This window comes from Tasmannia lanceolata, unplaced genomic scaffold (genome assembly GCF_043159265.1).
Source record: "Tasmannia lanceolata isolate RefF3 unplaced genomic scaffold, GAP_Taslan_0.1 ptg000007l, whole genome shotgun sequence".
NCBI lineage: Eukaryota > Viridiplantae > Streptophyta > Magnoliopsida > Canellales > Winteraceae > Tasmannia > Tasmannia lanceolata.
In genome coordinates, this window is record NW_027518684.1 from 4,126,662 (window position 1) to 4,151,386 (window position 24,725).

Sequence of the window (24,725 nt, forward strand, 5' to 3'; positions counted from 1 at the left end):
ATAATCTTGGACCTTCGAATAAGGTAGGGTTCAGCCTTTCATTGTTTTTTCCTGAAAAATACGCGCAGCTGACACTATATAAAGCTTGAGAAATTAGGGTTTCTTCGTCATTCTAAAAAACCCTACTGTAAGAAACTAGGGTTTTTTTTTTGCCTTCTTATTCCTGTCGTCTAAGCGCTTCCCAAAATGCAGAACGAAGAGGGGCAAAACATGGATTTATACATCCCCAGAAAATGGTATTATCCTTTTTCCCTCTTCTTCTTCTTTTTTTGTTCTGAAGCCTTTTAACAGGCTATATCTTTTCTTTCAATTCTGGGTTCTTTTCATCAAGGCCTATATGAGCGTTGTTATGGCGTTTTGTATTTGTGTTTTTTCTTGTTTACAGTTCGGCAACGAACAGGCTTATAACTTCGAAGGATCACGCATCAGTTCAGATAAATGTGGGGCATTTGGATGAGAGTGGGGTCTATACTGGACAGTTCACCACATTTGCCCTATGTGGTTTTGTCCGCGCTCAGGTATTTGTGCTCTGCTCTTAGTGATTAATTTCAAAGATGGTAGAAAACAACAAATTTTCACACCAAAAAACTCAAAATTTATGTCATCAAGTGTAGAAATTTAAGAAGGAAACTATTTTTTCACTTCACAAACATACTACCCAAGATTGGGTTGGGTTTTTCATCCTAAAACCCGACCTAACCCAAGACCCATGATTTCTAAACTCGACCCATGTTATTTTCGGGTCGGTTCAATGCGGGTCGGGTAAAACCTGACCCAAGTTGCAACCTTTGTGTTTACTATACTAATGGTTCTTGTATTCTGCACAGTTAATTTTGTGATTATGCATTTGTTGAATTTGTGGGTGTTTCTTTATCTATATATGATTTTTTTTTATTCGTGAAAAACGACATGGATTATCTGTTCAATTGCTTGAATGCAGTTTTTCTGAGAATGGACTTGAATTGTTTGTTCAATTGTGAGACTGCAGTTTATCTACATTTTTTAGATGCCCAATTTTGCATTCTGGTATCCCAAGAAACTACAGTAGCAATTCTGGATGTCTGAGATCATCGAATTTAGTTTTCACAAGGCCAACATAACATATTTTACTTTGCTTGATAGCAGCAAATGAGTGCTTGTTTTAAGAGACCCGAGTAAGGGATTGAAAATTTTGAGATTCTTTACCATCCCCATGTTTCTCTGGAAAGGTTGTCTCAATTTGTTTATCCCGAATTGAAATATGACTTGGGATTGAGCCTCTAGCTCATTGGTCAGGGTTCTGTTCTTCAACCTGGAGGTCAGAGGTTCAATCCTTGCTTACCTACCCAAAAAATATAAATATGACTTCCATCTGTAGAATTTTCACACCATTGTTCCAATTTTTCACTTCTTTGATTCCTTCTATTTGAGGGTGTCATTCTGCTTATTCAGTGGGCCTTTTGTTGGCGTGTCACACATCCGAATTGCTAATATCATGTACTTGGAGATTGGGAAGCCACCGGAAAAGATATAAAGAGTTTCAAGGGGAATTACTGAATTGACATTTGAAGTAAGAGAATCTATCTCCTAATTCTCCCAAGTTTCTTAATACAATTGGGGCTCTAATAATTAATATTGCCAGTGTCCACATTTTATACAAGGTACTAGAGAATATTAATCACTAGATAGGTGCTGCCCACCCCCTCTCTTTGCAAAAAAGAAAAGGTGCTTAGGACCCGAAATATCGAAGAACACAGTGTCACTCTATCAAAAGTATTTCTAGCCACGCGGCATTTCTTTCGTCCAAATCTTTGTCCTTGTCTTGCCCACGTTTTTGGCGTACTGGGTTTTATACTTGTCTGTTTGGTAAGAAAAAAAAAAATCTGGCGACTACCTACTGTCATTGCCAGGCGGCAAGCGGGAGCAAGGTTTTAAATTGCGGCAGAAATCCAGATTTTGGTGAGGACCGAAATCGAAATGTTCCAAAACCGAAATTTCCGAAATTTACCAAATTTTGGGCGAAATTTCAGAAATTTCGAATTTTTTTGCGAAATTTCCAATAAAATATTAATTTTTTAATCCTTCACACAATTTCAGCCTAAATTAACGAAATTACCGAAATTTCGGTAATTTCGGCCCCAAAAAACGCCATTTCGTGCGCTGTTACCGAATTTCAGCCAAAATATTGGGATTTCGGCTAAAATTTTGGTTTCGTTTACCCCTGAAATTATTGCCGAAACCGAAATTTAAAACCTTGGGCGGGAGTATGTTGTTGCTACTTACCTGGGTTTGCCATTTGTGGCTCTTCCACTACAACCCCAAAGTCCATGGCTGTTGCGACCACAACAACAAAATCCATTGAAAAGACTTAAGAATGTTTCCCATATACCGAGATATAGTATGTACTTCCATATAGTAGGTACTTCAAACAACATTATTGTTCACTTGTATTTACTTTGAACAACGTTTCATAAGAATGTAATCTATTATATCATATACCATTGGTTTTTGTATTAAACATTAGAAGTGTGAGAATATAAATTATTAGCATAGGAACAATGTTGGTTCCTGAGCAACTTAAGATATAAGAGGTTATAAATTTACTGAGCATTAATTATTAGAGCCTCAACTGTAGTTGGTCACAATGCCTAAATATTGAGATTACCGTGAAATCATTATGTGATGTTTGTTTTTGGAAAAACACTCGTAGACTCCTTTGTACTAGGAATGGAGACTACATTACCCATTTGTGGGTGTAGGACACTCCAAGTTTGGTTAATCTCATACATTCTTATGAAGGATATGATGGGAAAGCGGACATGCGTCTATTCTTTTTATCATCATCCTCATTGGAGTTAACTTCCTGTGTCGACATGGTCTATTCTTTCAGACTATCTCTACAAGCTAATTTATGCACTTGGGTTAACTTTTCTAGTTGCTTTCCTACTACTGCAAGCAAATGGAATGGTTTGGAGGAATTTACATGTTCCATTAGCATGACTTCTTTCCCCATCTTAAATGGGAAGGGCTTCTGTTTTTACTCGCATTTCCTTACTTTTTCCTTCTTCATTATCCATGAAGTGTGCTTGTACTGATCTAGCATTAAGCTGTTTTTCAGGGAGATGCTGACGGTGCCATCGATAGACTCTGGCAGAAGAAGAGAGTCGAAGTCCGTCAGTAGTAGAACTTGCCCGCCGCTTTCCTTTGGTTTCTGCTTTGGTAAAATTTTATAAGGCGATAAATCTAATCTAGTTTTCTAAACATCTTTATGATGTTAGTAAGATATTACTTTTTTTTTTTTTTTGAACTGAATGTTAGTAAGACGTGGTTTCAATGATTTTATGCCTGTTGTGTGGTCAGAGGTTTTGGAAATTTAAGGATCCATCTTTTTCTTAGCTCTTTTGAACCCTGTAAGTGGTGAAGGTGCCTATTCAAGACATGTTTGGCTACCATGAATTCTTTTTCCTGGAATATTAGCTTACCCAATTGTGAGGGAGCGTAGGAGAGGGATAGACACGAGAAGGACTGAGTGGGGAGGAGGTAAGAAAAGCCTGAAAAACAAGGAAACCAAAACTCCACCCAAAATATGATTGATTTTTTCCTTCCTTTTTAGCCATTTCAACCCTCCACTCATGTCTCCTCTCACGCTTCCTACGCCCTCACCACTTGAGAAGCTAATTTCTCATGAAAAGAAAATTCATGGTTGTCAAACATGGGCCAAGTCTACTAGTCTTTTAATTGTTAGGAGGTTGAGAAACTTGGACCTAAGGGCAATCTGAGGTACAATTATCTTGACCTAACCTGAGCTATATTGGAATTTTAAATGCTAACCAATCTGAGGTTCAACCATACACAGAATTGCAGCAGCCCTGCTAAAGTTTAGATTTTTGGAAATTTGGATTGAAATTTTAAATGCCAACCAGTTTGAGAATTCAATGTCTTAAATATTTTGCAGTTGGGATGATGGGAGTTAATAATAAGGGAACTGATATCTTGTTTTAAAAATGTCACTTGCCTCTTTGGTTTACACTTCTTTACGTAATCTGTTAAAAGGTTTTGTTGTTTACAATCAGCAAAGTGATGAGTGCAATTATCAAAACAAGAGGATTAATAAATCAGATGTCATTAACCTTGCTAAAATACTAATATTCTAGACATGGAATTCAGGTAAAGGGACTGACATTGTAATGTTAAAACACTCTGAAAACGAACAGCCAATTAGACAAGTGTTTAATGAAGTGAGGAGTGCCATTGTCAAAACAAGGAAGTGTAGTGTTTTATCATACTTACGCATATAACGAAGAAGCTGTGTGATATAATCCAAGTTCTATGTAAAGATATTGAAATTTGTAATCAAGATAAAGGGACAAAAGAGGTGAAAATAGATCTCTCTTCCAGGGTATCAGACCTCCTACCTCCAAAGCAATTATGGTTCTTTTATATACTCTTAGGCTCTGTTGGTTTACGATTATGTCAACCCGATCATGAATGCCAAACCGATTACTGGATTTAAAATTACGTTTAAATTTGAGTCCAATAATCGGTTTAGCACTCACAATCGGTCTTCATAATCTTAAACAAACAGGTCCTTAGCGAAACGATAATTGCATTTATTTATAGATACTCCTCAGCAAAAAGAAAATTAACAGAGAGACACCAAAAACAGACAGGGAAGCTAAAAAGAAAAACTGGTAGAGAAGGAAACTAGCAGAATAAGAACCTCGATTAGGGAGTTGCCGGCTTGGGGTTAGAGAGGGTTGGGAAGTTGTGGGGATGTTTGAATTTGGAGATGATTAGTTGGCAGGAAAGAGGGGGAAATGGAGAAATGAAAGGCATTCGCAACTGCCATTAGAGGAGATGTGCAGAGTTTGGAAGAGGAAGTATTATATGATAAATTGTACTATGATCTTGACCTTACATTTGATGGGCCCTCTTCGTGAAATTGCTGAGTCTGAAAGTAACTAGTTAGAGGTGCAACTTGGGTCGGGCTCAACTGGATATTTTGCTCAGGTTGGGTTGGCATTTCCTTGGGTTGGGTTAAGGGTAGGAAAAGCCAATCTGATTTAATTTTGGGTCGGATTAGGGTTGACGCTTTGAGCAACCCAACCCGATCTTTGTCCTCTAATTTTATTGTGATTTTTAGAAATATTACGGTTATGTTTTTTATTTTTTATTATTTTGTGTGCGCGCGTGCGTGCTCAACATTATCCAATTTGTAAAAAAATGGATTAGACGTGTCACGTTAGGGTTGAGAGATTTAGAGGCTGGCTGGGTTAGGGTTGACCATCCTCAACCCTAAACTCGGGTTGGGTCAGGTTAGGGTTGAGGGAATGCTATCTCTAGCTGGGCTAGGGTTGGCCTCAACCCGACCCAACCCAGCCGAGTTGCTCCCCTATAACCTACCTAGTGAATGATGAGTGAGTGTGAGCCTTTCCATATTTTGGTTTTAATTATCACCCAAGCCTTGGATATATAATGTAAATTTAGTGCTGAGCTGAGATTTCAATACGCACGGCTTACCACGGCCCTTCCTTTCCGACACTACTAAAACTAGGTGTGCAACTCAGGTTGATTTTTGGGAATTTGGCTCGAGTTTTTACCATAAAATCAGGTCGGGTTCTGGTTGAACCATGAGATAACTACACGGGGTTTCCGAGATCTGCCTCCGAGAGTAGGAATGTCCCTTGGGGAAGATCTTGGAAACGCCGGTGTAGTTATCTCGTGGTTCCCACATTGCCACTGTGTGGAGGGGTGAGATGGTCCACGTTGCTTCTGCGTGGAGGAGGGGATTGTTGAGGTTCCACGCAAAAGCAAATAGTCCCACATCGGATGTGTAATGAGATGTGGATGGGCTTATAAGGGAATGGGTTCCCTCCCCTTAACAACTAGCTTTTGAGGGCGAGTTCTACCCGGGTCCCGACAGAATTTTTTTCTTGCAATTTCTTTTTTCATTTCCACAATTTAGAGAGAAATGATATGGTTATGTCTGAATTAAAGGGATTTTATCATTTCTTTTTTCATTTTCACAATTTAGAGGGAAATGATATAGTTATGTCTAAATTAAAGGGATTTTATCATAAATTTAAGATTACTGTCGTGGTTCAAATTGCTTTTTTTTTTCCCCTAGAAATTCCTGAAAAGTTTTTCTATCCCTAACTTTTCCAGAAAATTCATTCAATCCAAACAGAGCCCTAGAAATGAAAGCTGGGTTGTGGAGTGCAAATATTACAGAGAATTTCTATGTCCACATTGAGATAGAAATGGCGCTAAATTATACTACTATTATCAAAACAAGAAGAGAGCCGTAGCCGTGACGATTTGTCTGTTTTTCGTGTACGTTGTCTTTCAATTCTGTAGTTTCATACGTTGTACAAAATAAGAGTCTCCATGGGAAAGCAAGGAGGGTTTCCCTATAAATAGGATGCACTACTAAATTAGACTTCAAAAATACAACAAACCACCCTTTCAACTAGAAGAAGAAGGCAAGTGATAGAAACCACCAAGAATGGCTAACAAGTCCATACTTGCAATGGTTTTACTAGTTCTAGCAACCCTCCATGTTGGGCATTGCTATTCTCCATTTGGATCGTGCCATCCCAGCGGCTACTTGAGAGGTAAGACTGGCCATTGCAACCCGGAGAACGACTCTGACTGTTGCAAGGCCGGAAAGTTGTACCCACAGTACCGTTGCTCTCCTCCGATCACTGGCGACACTCCGGCAACCATGACCATCAACAGCTTTGCCAAAGGCGGTGATGGTGGAGGCCCTTCCGAGTGCGACAATCAATACCATAGTGACCATGAGTTTGTTGTGGCATTGTCTACGGGGTGGTATAATGGTGGAAGTCGTTGCCTGAACAACATCAAGATCAATGCCAACGGAAGATCTGTGATGGCCAAGGTCGTTGATGAGTGCGATTCAGTTTATGGGTGTGATTCCGATCATGACTTCCAGCCACCGTGCCCCTACAACATTGTGGATGCATCTCCTGCAGTGTGGAAGGCATTGGGGATCCCAAAATCCGAGATTGGCGACTATGATATCACATGGTCTGATGCCTAAAACAAGCTTATATATAGTCGCTCCTTCCATGCCATACTATGTTAATATGTTACTTATAGTTTCTTTGTCCATGTAAACTTATTAGTATACATATATAAGTTTATACTATCTGCATTGTCATGTCTGAATTTTTTTTTCAGAAAAAGATCCCATTAAATAAATAAAAGAGATTACAAGTTGAGATTATGGGTAGAGACTGCCCCATATACAAGTAATCGCTAGAAGCTACTGGTTCAGGTCCTTAGGCACTGTTCGTTTGAGATTATGCCAACTGATTGAGAGTCCAAAACCAACTATTTGACTCAAAATTGAACATAAATTTGAGTCCAATAATTGGTTTTGGACTCACAATCTGCTAGCATAATCTTAAACAAACAGGGCCTTAGTGAGGTGATCAGCTTAATCGTTAATTGACACTTCTAGGGATTAGAGAGATAAAGTACCATCCATGCAAAATCTTTTATCTCATCCAAAAGCTTGGCGGGACTTCATTGACCGCCGTATGGGAAGATATTGCAATGGATTTTATTGACGGGCTGCCTATTTCAAAAGGAAAATCTACTAGATTCATTGTTGTAGATCGGTACGCACATTTCAATGCCATATCTCATCCATATACAGATGTAGGAGTTGCTCAAAGAACGTTCTGAATAAATCTTTCGATTGCATGCTATGCTGATGCAGGGTGAGTACAGCAGGAAGCTAATCCCTAGTTTGTGAGTGGTTGATTTCGGGATTGGTTGAAATCAATGGACGGGAAGCCTTCACCAGTGTCTTTGTCACTAATTTAGTTAGGCAATTATACTAACTGAGAGCAATTCAAATTCTGTGAAGACACTTCATTATTAGTTCAGACAAAGCTCGAGAGAGGAACCGATTTTACCTTCAACAATTATAAAGGTAGGCAATATCTGTGTTAACATGGAAGCATACTGTCATGAGGGTGTTCCCACTTTCAACTCCTCAATTAGTTAGGACTTTGAAACCAATTGCAAGTCACGAACGCAAGAGTTTGCACAATAATTTCTATCCAAGCTTATCCAACAACAACTAGAATACTACGATGCTAAATTTGATTGTAATTTCACTCCATAATTGCACACAGACATGGCCAAAAATAAGGTTCTAAATCAACTTTCAGACAGCAAGAATTCTGCAGTGTTCTAGTACTTTTATTTTATTTTATTTTTGATGGGTATCCTGCTATTTTTCTGTCCCAGAATATGTCTGTTTTTAAATGTAGCAATGGTCTTGGAATTTATTGTGGACGAAAAAATGTCAGCAGTAGGCTTCTCTATATATCTATCTACTATAATAAGCTTGAAGCCCGGGCTTTTCTGAAAAATCGGGGGGATTTACACCTCAGCTAAAAGAGAGAAATGCCTCGTATGCCCTCAAATTCCCACGCCTCTAAGTTTTAAATACCTCCGGGGCCCTCAAATCCATATCACCTTTACACGTCGGCATTACTCTTTTATCATTAACCCCTTTGGTGCTATCTAACAACATCTATATCTTTGAGAAATTATTTGAGGGTAAATTCGTCAATTGATTTGTCATTTAATACGAAAAGTACCGACACGTGGTGTATGTATATGACAATTACAGAATAAACTACCAAGAAGAGGTATAGACACATGACAATGACGAAAAATCTACATGATATTACCCATGCGGGACTAGGGGTGTAAACGGATCGAATTCGGAGCGGATATGGCTATATCCGAATTCGATTACAGTATACACTATCCGAATTCGGATTCGGATTCGGATTTGACGGATATTTAATATCTATTACCGAATTCGTATCCGTCGGATATTGTTCGAATTCAGATATTGTCCGTATCCGTTTATCCGGTAAATTCGAACATTTTATTGCAGCACTTTATCTTTTTTCTCCTACTTACTCGGATGAATTTTCCAAACCCTAAAACTAGACCTCTACATTCTCTTCACAAAATTAACTCTCAAACCCTAAAATATATGAGATCATCTTCTTCCTTTTAAAACAAAGGCAGAGAGAGAGGGAGGGAGGCGATGGGGATGGATGATAGTGTTGGTAGTGGTCTTTGGGTTTTTCCTTCTTTTTTTTTGTATATGATGGAATGGGTTTGGGTTATTTTGATGGAATGAGTTTGGGCTATTTTTGTTTTTATTTTATTTTTTCTAAAAAGAATATTCACTTTTCTTATAGAAACAAAAGATAGTGTGTCATTACTAAAAATAAATATTAATGATATTATTAATAATAAATAAAAAGGATTTACTTCTCGGATTCGGATGTTAAACGGATCGGATATACCATTTACCAGATTCGCATCTGCGAAGAGCCAGATATCTCATAAACGGATTCAAATAATATCCGCTTGAAACTGATTCAGATAATATTCGCTTTAAACGGATTCGGATGCGGACGGTAATCGAATTTCCGAATATCCATTTACACCCCTATGCGAGACAACTTGCAAAATATTGACGGATTCCGCCATTCCGGGCACCTGAAGAGGAACAACAATTATGGAAACCTCGATCGATTGGAGGGCTAGGAGCAGCCATGGAAATTATTTTACGGGCACAACCGATTGATGTTGTGTGCCATCACATGGACGATTTGGATCAACCTATAATGTGGTCCGTACAGTTCTTTGTCGGCCTGTGCACCGATTGGAGGGCTAGGATCAGCCTATGTAAATGATTTCACGGGCACAACCGATTGATGCTGTGTTCCATCACATCAACGGTTTGGATCAACCTATACTATGGTTCGTACAATTCTTTGTCGGCCTAGAAAACATATTCTTTTGCATTTTTTTCATTACTTGGTAAGTGATTATGCATACTTTTTTGCTTATTGTTTATACATATTTTTAACTATTTTTTTTTGTATCATATTTCTTTTTTTTGCTGTGTCGCGCATCGCACGTTGGGGCTTACTAGTATACTATATAGCAGAAGAGAAAATGAGAGAATTATTTGAATTTCTCTCAAAATTGAGAATTACACATCACTTTTTTTGACTTTCTTTAACAAAGGCACCCATTCAACCCACATATTTTCAATCCTGCCCCCCTCCTTTATGCTTTTTAACAAAGGCACCCATTAAAGCCACATAGTTTCAATCCTACCCCCTTCCTTTATGTTTTTTTTAAATTATGGAAACCTCTATAGATTGAAGGGCTAGGATCGGCCTACAGAAATGATTTTATGAGCACAACTTATTGATGTTGTGTTCTATCACATGAACAGTTTAGATCAACCTATGATGTGGTCCGTACAGTTCTTTGTCGGCTCATGCTATCACAGGGAGGTTTTTACTAGTATATATAGAGTTGCTGCGGTTAAGCGTAGCAAAGTTAGCTGCGGCAGATGATTAAACGCCCTCCCATTGGCTTTCGTATGTGGGGCCACAACCGGGAGAAACTTAGTATTAAATCTCCAAAAAGACAGTCGAACCCTTAAACTCTCCACTAAACAAATTTTTTTTTACATTCATGTCCCAAAAACTTAGATCGATCTAGGGTTTCTCTCTGGTTTCGTTTGACGAAATTTTTGGTAGCCTCTGAAGCATCGTCATCTTCTCCCACTCGTCTTCTCTGTTTCTCCCTCTTCTCCCTCGCGATTCTCTCCCACTCAAGTCCCCCTTTCGATTCCTCCCTAACCCAACCCATCTAACCTAACCCTTGGTCCCTCTTTCTTACTCTTACATGTTTTGCATCTCTTGAGATGAGCAAGGAGAGTAAAAAGGGAGAAAAGAGCAATGGGCGTTTCATAGTAGTCTTCAAGCTCGGGAAAGATCAAAGGTCTTCTTGATCTTATTTAAGGATCTCGCTCTCTCTCTCTCTCTCTCTCTCTCTCTCTCTCTAATGTCACCACCAGATTCAATCTCTTTTTTATGTGGTTGAACTTAACGACAACATGGCCATGTTTTTACGGAATTAGGGTTTTGAATTGGGCAGTGACGTTGCCCTAAAAAGGGTAGAAGATCAGAGAGAGAGAGGTGACCTGGTAACTTGTGTGTTTGGCGTACCGTTTGAAATAGCGTTTAAAACGCCGTTTTGGTTCAAAACGGTGTTTTGCCAGACGGCGTTTTCATGTTTGGTTGGCCAGATCAAAACGAGGTTTTAAATGGCAAACGGAGGTATTGTGTGTTTGGTTGCAAATGCCCCAAAACGGAGTTTTAGTGGTAAAATGACCAAAAAAGGCATTGTTTGGTTGGCTTCAATGTAACTCAATTACTCTCTCATTAGGCCCAATGTAACCGAGTGGAGGCGCTGAGGCAGTGAGGCGGACAAGTGGGTTTGCAACTTTGCAAAGTAGATGAAGAAAGTAAGAAACTAGGGTTTCTTTTAATTCTTTTGTCTTTAAAAAATCAAAATTAAGAGATCATATAATGATATCAGCAGCCCTTTGTTTTGAATTAAATATTAACAATTTAACAAATTTGTGTCATCAAGAATGATATTAACACCCCCACTTTTTTGGTATTTGACGTAACGCATAAAGTCGCACGCATATATTTAAAAATGGGTTTTGGTGAGGGCAAACACGTAAAAACCCACAGCTCAAAAACTCCGTTCAAAACAGCGTTTTGCAAACGGACCTCCCCCCTCCGTTTGCAAAACGCCGTTTTGAGGGTTCAAAACGGTGTTTCAAACGGCGTTTCAAACGGTGGCTGCACACCCAAACACTCCTAAACGGCAGTTTGGCCCCAAAACGGTATTTCAAACGCCAAACGGTGTTTTAAAGGGTACGCCAAACATGCACTGAGTGGGTTTTCCTCTCTTTTAATCTAAGCCGCAGAAATAATCGCACGGTTCTAGAATAAACGACGGCCTCTTCATTTAACGTTGTGGGCCTCACCAAATGGTCCAAATCCATCCCCCCGAATCGCCCCGAGTTATCGGAGTAAAAGTAAAATAAAATTTATACTGATATTTTTTGTGTCGAAGAAAAACCCAAAACTCTCCGACAAAAAAAAAAAAAAAACCAATAAAATGAGAAGAGAGGGTTTTGGTAAACCCTAGTCCGACTCTGAACTCGCCGGAATAGTTGCCGGAGACTTTTTCTACGACGATTCTTCACCGCCGGTAAGTTTTACTTTTATTCATTCCTTCTTCTATTCTGATAATATATGATCCTTCATTCTGTCTCTATTTTTCATTTGATCTCTTCAAGAGAATAATGAAATTCTATACTGCCATTCATTTCTGTTATTTTTTCTGATAATATGATGTTTGTTTCCCTAAAGAAAGCCAAAAAAAATCAAGATCTTAGTTTGTTCTTTGATTTATTTTCTATATTCCATTGCTAAATTTCTATTTTTGCACTTTCCGTTTATATTTCATTTTAGGTCGTTTATTTATTTTTTCTGATAACCTTTTTCCCCCCCTTTAAAAAGCTAAAACCAAGATCTTAGTTAGTAAATATTTCAGTTTTTTTTTTTTTTTTTTTCTAGAATGCTTTGTATTGTTCTAAGATTCTTAATTTGGTTTTATTTATCTAATTTTGTATAAAAAGAACTGCAGACACTATTTTTTTTTTTTTTTTGAAATGCCTTTTTTTAGTGTAATCGGTGCGGCGTAGGGCTGAATCTCAATGCGGGCCCTAAAAATCTAGGATGTATTTGGATTTTTTTCCGTTTATATTTCATTTTAGGTCGTTTTTAAGCATTTTTTTTAATATTCTTAATATTTAATTCGGCCCCTTTGGAAAATAGTGCTTGATGACCTTCATCTCCCCTTTTCAATGCTGTAGAATGCTTTGTATTGTTTTTGTTTTTTGTTTTTTTTGAAAGAAAGAAATCAAAGTAAGGTTATTTTAAGTTGTACAAATCATATAGTCTATAGAAATTCCACATGATATGTGGGTATGTATTAAATGCTTTGTATTGTTTGCAGTTAGAAAACATTACTTGATAGTAAGATTCTTAATTTGGCTTTATTTATCAAAATTTGTATAAGAAAACAATGCTTTGTGTTGTTTTTGCAGTTAGAAAACATTACTTGATAGTAATATTCTTGATTTGGCTTTATTTGTTCAATTTTGTATAAAAAAATTTCGTGGCCATTAAAAATCTCATACGTATTTGGTGCAAACAGGAAATGGCTGCCTTTGGTGAGGTTGCGGCGGCCAAATTCTTGAAGGGAATGCAAAGGCAAAAATTGATGTTCCATAGGAATTGCCATAAACAGAAACATCGTGAGCTTTTGGGTAGTTATGGAAGTTGCCGGTCTAATCGACTTGTTGCATCAAAAGTGCCGGTTCTATTGAAGACAAGAGCAGTTGCTTCGGAAGGTATGCCCAGTACAGTAAATGAAGGAACCAATGAGTTGGAGGGTACTGTGGGAGTGATGCACTTTTATCGTGTCCCACTCATTCGAGAAAGTGCGACGCACGAGCTTCTGAAGCTAGTGCAGGGGAAAATTTCGCCCGACATCATTGATTTAAAGACGGAACAGTGTTTCAACATTGGGCTAAGCTCTAGTCTATCTATTGAGAAGCTTGAAATTCTCAAATGGCTTCTTCGAGAAACATACGAACCTGAGAATTTGCAGACTGAGAGCTCTCTTGATAAAGAGAGAGCCGATGATGTTAGTGTGGTGTTAGTTGAGGTCGGACCCCGCCTGTCTTTTACAACGGCATGGTCAGCTAATGCGGTCTCAATCTGCCAAGCGTGTAATTTAACAGAGGTGATCCGCTTGGAGAAGTCGAGAAGATACCTGTTGTATCTCAATGCAGGAAGTGGTCTATTACAGGAAAATCTGATTAATGAGTTTGCTGCGATGGTTCACGATCGAATGACAGAGTGTGTCTATCCCTCCAAGCTCATGTCATTCGAGACGAGCATAATTCCTGAGGCTGTTAGCCAGGTGCCTGTCATGGAGAAAGGAAGGGCAGCATTAGAAGAAATCAATGAGAAAATGGGGCTTGCTTTTGATGAGCAGGATCTACAGTATTACACATCACTTTTTAGGGAGGACATCAGACGCAATCCTACAACTGTGGAGCTCTTTGATATTGCTCAGTCTAACAGTGAGCATAGCAGGTGCTCTTTTTTTTTTTTTTGGAAATTTTGACCTCTAATGTCTTTACTCTACTTGGGTTCTTACCCCTTGCATATTTTTAACAGGCACTGGTTTTTCAATGGGAAGCTTGTGATTGATGGGCAGCCTATGAGTAGCACTCTTATGCAGATTGTTAAGAGTACCTTGAAGGCAAACCCCAGCAACTCTGTCATAGGCTTCAAAGATAACTCGAGTGCTATCAGGGGTTTCCTGGTGGATTTGCTGCGTCCTGTGATGTCTGGTTCAACATCTCCCTTGCACACTTCTACACGAGACCTCGATATTCTATTTACAGCAGAGACCCACAATTTCCCATGCGCCGTTGCTCCTTACCCTGGTGCAGAAACAGGTGCTGGAGGTCGCATCAGAGATACTCATGCAACAGGACGTGGGTCCTACGTCATTGCATCCACTGCTGGTTACTGTGTTGGAAACCTTCAGATCGACGGTTCATACGCTCCGTGGGAAGATACATCTTTTGCCTATCCATCAAACTTGGCTTCCCCTTTGCAGATTTTGATAGATGCAAGTAATGGCGCTTCTGACTATGGAAACAAGTTTGGAGAACCCTTAATTCAAGGATATACGAGAACATTTGGAATGCGACTCCCAAACGGGGAAAGGCGTGAATGGTTGAAACCGATAATGTTTAGTGCAGGAATCGGTCAGATTGATCATGTGCATATATCAAAAGGGGAGCCTGAGGTTGGAATGCTAGTTGTGAAGATAGGAGGTCCCGCATATAGAATTGGAATGGGTGGCGGTGCTGCGTCAAGCATGGTGAGTGGCCAGAATGATGCTGACTTGGATTTTAATGCTGTCCAGCGAGGAGATGCTGAGATGGCCCGAAAGTTATATCGTGTAGTCCGTGCTTGTATCGAAATGGGAGAAGACAACCCTATTGTGAGCATTCATGATCAGGGTGCGGGGGGAAATTGCAATGTTGTTAAGGAAATTATCTACCCAATGGGTGCGGAAATCGATATCCGGGCAATAGTAATTGGTGACCATACAATGTCTGTTTTGGAGATATGGGGTGCTGAATACCAGGAACAAGATGCTATCTTAGTGAAGCCGGAAAGCCGGGAATTCTTGGACTCCATTTGTAAAAGAGAAAGGGTATCTATGGCTGTTATTGGAACCATCAGTGGTGATGGACGAGTTGTGTTAATAGACAGCTTTGCCATAGAACATTGTCGCTCGAGTGGTCTCCCTCTTCCACCTCCTGCAGTAGATCTTGAGCTTGAAAAAGTGCTTGGAGACATGCCTCAGAAATATTTTGAATTCAAACGGATGGCTCCACTATGCGAGCCGCTTGATATTGCCCCTGCGATCACATTGCTTGCGGCTCTGAAGAGAGTTTTGAGTCTTCCATCGGTATGTTCGAAACGTTTTTTGACGACAAAAGTTGATAGGTGTGTCACAGGACTTGTAGCACAACAACAAACAGTTGGGGCCTTGCAACTTCCCCTTTCTGATGTTGCGGTAATTGCCCAGACTTATACTGACCTAACAGGGGGTGCGTGTGCAATAGGGGAACAACCCATCAAAGGTTTACTAAACCCGAAAGCAATGGCAAGATTGGCTGTTGGTGAAGCTTTGACTAATCTTGTTTGGGCTAAGGTTACATCGCTCGGAGATGTGAAAGCAAGTGGTAATTGGATGTATGCTGCGAAACTCGACGGCGAAGGGGCAGCGATGTATGACGCTGCTAATGCCCTTTCAGAGTCGATGATAGAACTTGGTATAGCAATAGATGGGGGAAAGGACAGTCTTTCTATGGCGGCTCATGTCTCCGGTGAGATTGTCAAGGCGCCGGGAAATCTTGTGATTAGTGTTTATGTCACTTGCCCAGATATAACAATGACTGTGACCCCAGATTTAAAGCTTGGAAATAATGGTATTTTGTTACACATTGATCTAGCTCGAGGAAAACGACGGTTAGGTGGTTCGGCTCTTGCTCAGGCGTTTGACCAAGTTGGTCATGATTGCCCTGATCTTGACGATGTTCCTTATCTCAAAAGATGTTTTGAAGTCGTTCAAGAACTGCTTTCAGATGGCCTAATCTCTGCTGGTCATGACATTAGTGATGGTGGGATTATTGTGTGTATTCTCGAGATGGCATTTGCTGGAAACTGCGGTGTGCAGTTAGATTTGTCATCACATGGAAAGAGCCTTTTCCAGGCTCTTTTTGCAGAAGAGCTTGGTCTTGTTCTTGAGGTAAGCAAGCAGAATTTCACAATGGTCAGGGAAAAGCTTAATTCTGCTCAAGTTTCTGCCGAGGTTATTGGACATGTTACCGAGTCGCCTGTGGTAGAATTACGTGTTGATGGAATGTCTCAATTAAAGGAGGAAACTTTCCACCTTAGGGACATGTGGGAAGAAACTAGTTTTCAGATTGAGAGGTTGCAGAGACTAGCGTCCTGTGTAGAATTGGAAAAAGATGGATTGAAATATAGGCATGAGCCTTTGTGTTCATTATCTTTTACTCCTAGATTTACGAATGAGAAACTGATGGCAGTGATTTCAAAACCGAAAGTAGCTGTGATTCGCGAAGAGGGGAGTAATGGAGACCGGGAAATGGCTGCAGCATTCTATGCCGCGGGTTTTGAACCTTGGGACATCTCGATGTCGGACCTACTGAGCGGCCACATTTCTCTTCAGATGTTCCAGGGAGTTGCATTCGTTGGAGGTTTCAGCTATGCGGATGTACTAGACTCTGCAAAAGGTCGTGTGAAAAACCAATTACTCAAACAGCTTAAGCTATTAGAGATGGTGTTACTTAATCATTTATACTTCAACACTCCCCCTCATGTGTGGCCCTTCTTTTTTGGGTTGGCCATACACGTGGCACATGTGAGCCCTCTTTTTGGGGTTGCCATTGCATGTGGATTTTTAATATGAAGGAGTTTTGAACTCATGACATTTGCTCTGATACCATGTGAAACAACCAGTTACTCCAAAAGCTTAAGCTGTTAGAGATGTTTTTTTTTTGAATGATGCTATTAGAGATGGTGTTATTTAATCATTTATACTTCAACAGGTTGGTCAGCATCCATTCGATTCAACCAGCAGCTTCTGACCCAATTCCAAGAGTTTTATGATCGTCCCGACACTTTCAGCCTTGGTGTCTGCAATGGGTGTCAGCTCATGGCACTTTTGGGATGGGTTCCTGGGTGGCAAGTTGGGGGTGTCCTTGGTGAGGGCGGGGACATGTCACAACCAAGGTTTGTACACAATGAGTCTGGCCGGTTTGAGTGCCGGTTTACTAGTGTGACTATAGGGGACTCTCCGTCCATAATGTTCAGAGGCATGGAAGGCAGCACATTGGGTGTTTGGGCTGCTCATGGTGAGGGTAGGGCATATTTCCCTGACAAGGGTGTTCTTGATCGCATCCTAGAGTCGAATTTGGCCCCGCTGAGATACTGCAATGATGATGGGAATGTAACGGAGCTTTACCCTTTCAATCCCAATGGTTCGCCATTAGGGGTTGCAGCACTATGTTCACCAGATGGGAGGCATCTTGCTATGATGCCTCATCCAGAGCGTTGTTTCATGATGTGGCAGTTCCCATGGTATCCAAAGGAATGGGAAGTCGACAAGAAGGGGCCGAGTCCATGGCTGAGGATGTTCCAGAATGCTCGTGAATGGTGTGGTTGAAACGGGTATGTTTTATTTTTCTGTTTTTTTATTCTTTTCGCTTGCCTTGCCGCAACGTTAAGGTTGCTCCATTGTGACCTGGTGGTCATGGGAAAGCAGGGGTAAGGCTACGTACATCTAGCCCTCACCAGACCCCGCAATGGCGGCCGCCTCGTCCGCTGGGCCGCCCCTTTTTGTATTCTTTTCGCTTGTGCCATTTTACGGCAAATAACATTATCTTAACATGAACATTTTAGAAAGACCTTGAGGATATTTATGACCTCTTGCAATGTCCTACATGTGGCCTGTCGATCTGTATTCTGTGTCTTTGCAAATCTTCATTGCATTTCATTGTTTCTGGTGTTCGTGCTATCTAATGAACTATTGCTGTATTTCTTACTGTTTTCTAGCTTCAAGTTTTAAAAATGAAATTATTCTCTTGGAAACCCCAATAATTCTTTTATTTTATGGGAAATCATGCAGAGCAGCAGTCCTTGTATTGTGAAATTAAGAAATAATCCTTGTAATGTTGCTGATATTGCAGAGATCAGAATCCTGAAGGTACTGATGACGTACCCTACAGCCTTAGCATTCCTATAATATGAATGAATTACTATAATAAGAATATATTGTAAATCTTTTATATGGTCAAATTCCATATCATTGTATTGTATATGAAGGTGGTTCTAGCTCACAATTCACCGAATAGATGAGCAATATGATTGTTTTTATTTATTTATATGCTACAATCTATTCTTAAAAAAAAAAAAAAACAACAACTACTATTACCGAGAATAAAAAAGGATCAAAGAATAGATGCCTCCACGAATACAGACCTCATAAACAAATGCGTACAATATTTCATTAGCCACCTTCCAATCCATAGATGCCTTGGACCTCTCCATTGGTAGATATATTTTCAAATTCTCTTTTACACTCTATCGCCGACTGATAAATGCTGCCCCTCCTAACATCTCTTCCATCCCAGCGGGGAAAGAAGCACTGTGCTATTTTAGCCGCCCTGTTCTGGTAAATATTCGTGCTTTCCTGTTCATATCAATTCTGCTCATGGTAGAAGATATAATAAAAGAATGCAAGTTCTCCCTTGCAACACTGACTTTATCTAAGACATTCACTTGCCTTGGGCTAATATTTGTAACACAGTTCTTTCAGAATGATACATCTTGTTTGCACATATCAAAGTAAATGAGAGAGAATCTGACAGATTGGCAGTGTTAGACGAATTCCGGATGTTGCATGTTATAGACCTTCGTGCTTGCTCGGTATAGAAACCATTACGTTAGGTTGTTGCTTGGCTCGATAACATCGAATGGCTTCGATGAGTAACTTGTCTATTTGTCTTGTTGTATTAGATGCTCCCGTGTAATTTTCTTGTCCAGGTGATCACTATGATATCTCTTTATCAAACTGATAGCAGCAGGAGGTAAGAATAGTGAAAGGAAATATTTTAGTTTTGGAAATGGCATCCAAGCTGAGCTGGGTCTTCTCACCAGCTCCTGAAACCCTTTTGGGCAAGAAGGAATCCTAAAACTTATGATATAGTCCAGCAAAGTATGGGTATTAATGTGTGTACTCCACACGATGTGTCTCTTAGTAGCTGACTGATAATCTACACTGGAATTGAATTCCTCGGATCTTGGATGAAGCTTTTCGAACCAGGACAGACCTCATCAGTGTTACCCAATATCACACGACAAAGCAAAACATGCCGCAGCCGATTTTCATCCAGAATGGAAAGATACCGCACTTTTAATAGAAGAATCCGCAAGATATAGATTGATGGCAGACCCATACAATCCAGCACCTTCGGGTGGTTCACACCGACTAAACCCATGGCGTAAAATCCCACAAACTCCATCCTTAGAAGTACCATACCAGGCATAATTCAGATCATAATTTTAAAACTCCCCCACGTCATCGTGGATTCACCCGAGTCAGCTCCCTTTTCTCTTGGCTATGTTCTGAGATTTGTCACTGCATTCCGCATTTTGCCCTACAAAGTCAATAAAAACTCCTTTGAACTTGCCGAGTTACGAACGCATCAATCGAGTACTCAGCCGCGTCAACCACGTTCTTGGCCGTGTCCGCGCCAAGTCGACAAGGATTTTTCTTGACCGCATTTTGACCCACATCTGCGTTTTTCAACACTGCTTCATATTAATGCCGCTCCAAGCTTCTTCACCATAGCTTCTGAATAAATCCGGAAAGCTCGCAACTGAGCTCTTGAGGAGAAACTAGAATGAGAATTTCTATGTATGGCCACAACATTAGTGTGCTTCCCAAGAGAGCCCATCCCTGAAAGGAAGATATTCTTGACAAAAGTATGATTTCTATCTTCATTATCCAGTCCAACCATTTCATCCCCTGAGAAACCGACCTCCTTCGGTAAGGCACTAGTAGGGCCACTTTCTGAATCAGAAACTGACATTTCATTCTCTTGGGCAGTCTCCAGTACTGGGTGTCCAAGATTAATATGCTCCCTCTGTTAAAATAAAATAAAATAAAATCCTCCCACTGTTAATTAATTCCATCAGATACAGGCATGAGAGAAGCATATTGGTTTGAGGCTTTTCAAAAGCATTGAGAAACATAGGACAATTGTTGGTTATGCTTTAAGTTTGTGTTTATTTTCCACCTTTCTCCTGAATGTGCACTTGAGGTGATGGGAATTAGCTCTCTAAGAACATTGAAACTCGCGGTTTTCACTTGGGAAGAAGTTTGCTGACCTATGCTTCTGCCTGCAAGTTAATGCACTAGCTGAACTTTAATTAAAGTTGCTTCAACTCTGAATATGGAGTGACCTTTAAGGACAATATTGGAATAGGTGATTACTGAAATTTTTGCAATTAACTTAAGGACCTGAGAAGGACCTTGAATTTAAGAAAACTTGAAGTAAAGCTGAACCCTGAGTACACCGAAACCTATTAAATTACAGAATCTGTATCACATTTGTTCTATGGTTTTGATTAATGTTAGTTCCAAAATGAGAGTTACACATACTGCACCTCTTTATGTACACTTGCTCATTCCAAACCGGAGCACAGCTTCTGCCACCTTTCACCTGCATCACCCTAGAAAGTCAATCAAAACTCCTTTGACTCTCTCGAGTCATGACAACGTCAACCGAGTACTCAGCCACGTCTTTTCGAGTCGACTAGGATTTGCTTTGGTCGCGTTTTGACCCGCATCTGCGTTCTGAAACACTGGAACTATTATCTTACTTGGCAAGCCTGAACAATAAAGGAAAAGAATGAAAGGTGGAGTCGTCAACCTTTGAGACTCCCCCAAGTAGTTGCCACATCCTCATGCCTAAGAATATTGAAATTTCTATAGCACATTTGGTATCCACTCTTACAGGTCACTCAACCTTAAGAATATTGAAATTTCTACAGCACATTTGGTATCCATTCATAGGAAAATGTCATCATCAAAGAGATGCCTTTGAGAATTACATTCCGCTTGATCTTTTCTTTGAATTAATATGGTAATATCATACTATGAGATGTATTCTGTCTCAACTGAACTGTAATTTTAAAAATTTAGCTTGTATTTTTCCTTCTGTTTACTACATGATTTTGATTTTCTCCGACACTTGGCTGTCAGGTTCTTCAGATATGGACAAAGAAGAGACTCACAAGTTTTCTACACTACTGAATCTTGACCGTCGATTGTCAGGCGGGTTCCTTCAGCGTGAGATTTCTTTCTAAACTGTTTTTTTCATAAATTATGTGTGTAAGATGGAGATTGGGTTGTCTCATAATTTCTTCCTTGGCATATACCCTTGTTTGTGCAAGGAATTACAGGCATAAATCACCAATTAAAAAGGTAATTTACTGATAGAGGATGGGATTTTAAGAGTAATCCTGACCCGTCATTTTTTTGGTTAAAAGGACAATTCTCTCCTGAATTCATATTTCTGAATGCCATCACCACCATCTGATATACAGCAGGTAAAGATACCCTGGAAAAAAAGAATTATGGAAAATATATTTCATGGAAAAAGCTCTAGTCTTTAGTAGGAATGAGATTTCATAAAAAACAGAGAAATTTTTTTATTTTCCATGAAAAATGAGTCATCCCAATGATTTAATGATAGAAAAATCAATTTTCATGAAAAAATGAGCTCATTTTACATGGGAAAAAGTTTCCGACCTAAATTTTCCCTACATCCCCAATGAAGGAGATGTGAAATGACTGTTTTATACATGGGTTTTCTGGGTACCAAGGGAAATGAAAAATCATTTTCCATGAAAAAATTAGCTCATTTTACATGGGAAAAAGTTTCCGACCTAAGTTTTCCCTACATCCCCAATGAAGGAGATGTGAAATGACTGTTTTATACTTGGGTTTTCTGGGTACCAAGGGAAATGACTGATATCCAGGAGGGCATTGCTAGTCTTAATTATCAAAGCCTGTGAATAAGCTATTCTCTTGTAGGAAAAGTAGGCTAGATTAATTGTAAAAGATTAGCTTCATTGGTTACTGGGATGGGTGGTCAAATGGATAATTTTGCCCTAATTTCGTCTGATCCTGTCTTCTCAGATAGTCTTCCGCCTCATGTTCTACATCAAGAATGAAAGCTCAAAATTATAGATAAAACAGGCCCATCTTTCCTGGTTCAGAAGAGGTGCTTTGTGCATAATTAGTAATCCATTAGTGCCCAACCTAGACAACAGAGAACTTAGATATGATTCAAGGCTTGCTTTTTGTTTTTGAGTTGCCTATCAACCCAAAGAGGCTGTTCTTCTGTCACCTCTTCCCTTCTCCTTTCACGGTGTGGATGCTGCTGAGCATTGCCTGGTGTCTTGAGAAATAAAGCTCATCTTCCATGGCCCCATGGCAGAAACTCTGAAGTTTCCTGATATATTGGCAAGTCAGTTGTTCATTGAGCAGGATGCGTTTACCTTCATGCACTGTAAATTCAACAGCTTTGGTGAAGTGTGTGAATCTGTACCACAAATATATCTAGCATTCAAACTTGGGGTGCAACTTGGGTCGGTTGAGCTTTTGCTAAAAAATGAATTGGAACCAACCAAAACCCGACCCGATTTTAAGGTAAAAGCTCAACCCGAAACCCCAAAAATCGACCCGAGTTGCACCCCTAATTCAAACCAGTTCTCAAGTATCAAAAGTTTCTTCTCTTGAAATGAGAAGGCATTGATGGTGAGGTTGAGTATCATGTCTTGGTGTTCAGGCATAGGACTTCCAATGTTGAATCCACAGTTTCCTCACTGTTTAAAGTTTAACACATGGATCCCCGACAAAAACTTGTAAAAGTGGGATTGATCCTCTAGCTCAATGGCCAAGGCTTTCTTCTTTTCGCTGCTCATTAACGGATCCCCTGCTCATTAAAGAATGTATACAGAGAGCTTCCTTTTCCCTGCCCATTAACGGATCCCCGATAGGCTTCTTCTCCTCCTCCTCAAATGGAATTAGACAAGGGGATTCTCTCTCCCCTCTGCTCTTCTGCATATGTATGGAAATGTTCTCTGTCTCCATGAATGAAGCCATATCCCAAGGTGATATCTCTTCCCCCTTCACCCACGGGGTTGAAAAAATTTCACATCTGTTATTTGCGGATGATATGATGGTGTTTGTTGAAGCCTCTCCCCAATCTGCTCTTGGCATAATTAGATGCATCCAAAGATTCAACAGATGTTCTGGTTTGGAAGTAAACATCAACAAAAGTGAAATTTTTTTCACTGAGAAAGCAAAGCAGATTAGCCCCACAATATCCTCCATTCTTTCCATACCTGAAGGCCATCTCCCCATTAAAATACCTTGGCCTCCCCCTCATCTCTACTAGACTGAAAATATCTGATTGCAACATGCTTATCAGTAAACTTCAGAGACGTATTTCTGGCTGGACCAATAGATTCCTATCTAGAGCAGGGAGGGTGGAACTGTCAAAGTTTGTGCTTACCTCATTCTAACTTTATTGGTCTGCCTCTTTCAACCTCCCAGCCACCATCCTTGATAAAATTGAGCAGATCATCAGGAAATTCATCTGGGCCTGGCCACAATCAACAGAGAACTATTCACTCCATTTCCTGGACCATAATCTGCACCCCCAAAGCAGAAGGAGGCCTGGGCTTGAGAAGGCTTCATGATATCAACTCAGCCTGCCAAATGAAAAATCTTTGGAATATAATCAATGGCAGGCAATCCTTATGGTCTCAATGGTTCAGTAAAAAATATCTGAAGAGGAAAAATTTTTGGACCATGAAAATGCCAACTAGACCCTCATGGGGGGTAAGAAGCATATTCAAAATAACAGAGGAAACCAACAGTTCATCTGCTATATCATCAATGATGGTAAGGGGATTGATTTCTGGAAGCAACCTTGGCACCCTGATGGCCTCATCTCCCACCTATACCCTCAAGGTACCTACTTGCACTCCCTTCTCCAATCCATTTCTGTAGAAAACCTTCTTAGCAATGGTAAATGGGACCCTATAATCCATCACACTATCCCAAACCTTCAAACAATCTTCAATTCAGCCCTTATCTCTCTTGGTAATTCCAACCAACCTATCTAGAAACCCAACCCCAATGGCCTATTCACTCTATCCAGTGCCTGGCAAAGCATTAGAACCCATCATCCCAAAGTCCATTGGCACACCTCGATCTGGTTCAAAGGTCACACCCCTAGACATAGTCTCACAGCCTGGCAAGCCCTTCACTCTAAACTTTGTACCAAATGCAAGCTCCTCTCCCTTGGAATCACCATGGAAACTACCTGTCCCCTCTGCTCTTCGGGAAGGGAAGACACAGATCACCTGTTCTTTAACTGTTCTTTCACCTCCTGAATTTGGAGATCTCTCCTATGGAGGTTCTCCACTAGAAGAAAACCAAAGAAAACCCTTCTTGAAGAAGAAGAATGGATCAAGAACAATTCTAAAACCAGTCACAGATATGGTATTGTAATCTGCATTGCATTCTGCACTGCCATATACTCA

At 40.0% G+C, this 24,725-nt stretch overlaps 3 protein-coding genes and 1 pseudogene across 4 annotated transcripts; 3 read left to right on the forward strand and 1 right to left on the reverse strand.

The window, feature by feature from the left end:
- The first annotated feature begins 40 nt into the window (after positions 1-40).
- On the forward strand, positions 41-3,374 carry LOC143881508 (small ribosomal subunit protein eS21y-like). Its single transcript, XM_077384606.1, has 3 exons — positions 41-236; positions 386-518; positions 3,098-3,374. Exons 1-3 carry the CDS (start codon positions 187-189, stop codon positions 3,158-3,160), a joined length of 246 nt encoding a protein of 81 aa, XP_077240721.1. The 5' UTR covers positions 41-186; the 3' UTR covers positions 3,161-3,374.
- Positions 3,375-6,436: 3,062 nt separating this feature from the next.
- LOC143880821 (putative ripening-related protein 1) lies at positions 6,437-7,172 on the forward strand. The gene has a single exon (XM_077383799.1). It carries the CDS (start codon positions 6,485-6,487, stop codon positions 7,040-7,042), a length of 558 nt encoding a protein of 185 aa, XP_077239914.1. The 5' UTR covers positions 6,437-6,484; the 3' UTR covers positions 7,043-7,172.
- A 4,797-nt stretch (positions 7,173-11,969) lies between these two features.
- On the forward strand, positions 11,970-21,627 carry PUR4 (purine biosynthesis 4). Of its 2 annotated transcripts, none has more exons than XM_077384608.1 (5): positions 11,970-12,129; positions 13,141-14,087; positions 14,172-16,834; positions 17,150-17,771; positions 21,379-21,627. In XM_077384608.1, the coding sequence occupies exons 2-4, from the start codon at positions 13,144-13,146 to the stop codon at positions 17,764-17,766; spliced, it is 4,224 nt and encodes a 1,407-aa protein (XP_077240723.1). In that variant the 5' UTR covers positions 11,970-12,129; positions 13,141-13,143; the 3' UTR covers positions 17,767-17,771; positions 21,379-21,627. The 2 variants fall into 2 exon arrangements, with proteins under 2 accessions (XP_077240723.1, XP_077240722.1); XM_077384607.1 differs by having other exon boundaries at positions 21,370-21,605.
- LOC143881259 (putative inactive poly [ADP-ribose] polymerase SRO2) lies at positions 18,962-24,230 on the reverse strand (annotated as a pseudogene).
- Between the last annotated feature and the right edge of the window lie 495 nt (positions 24,231-24,725).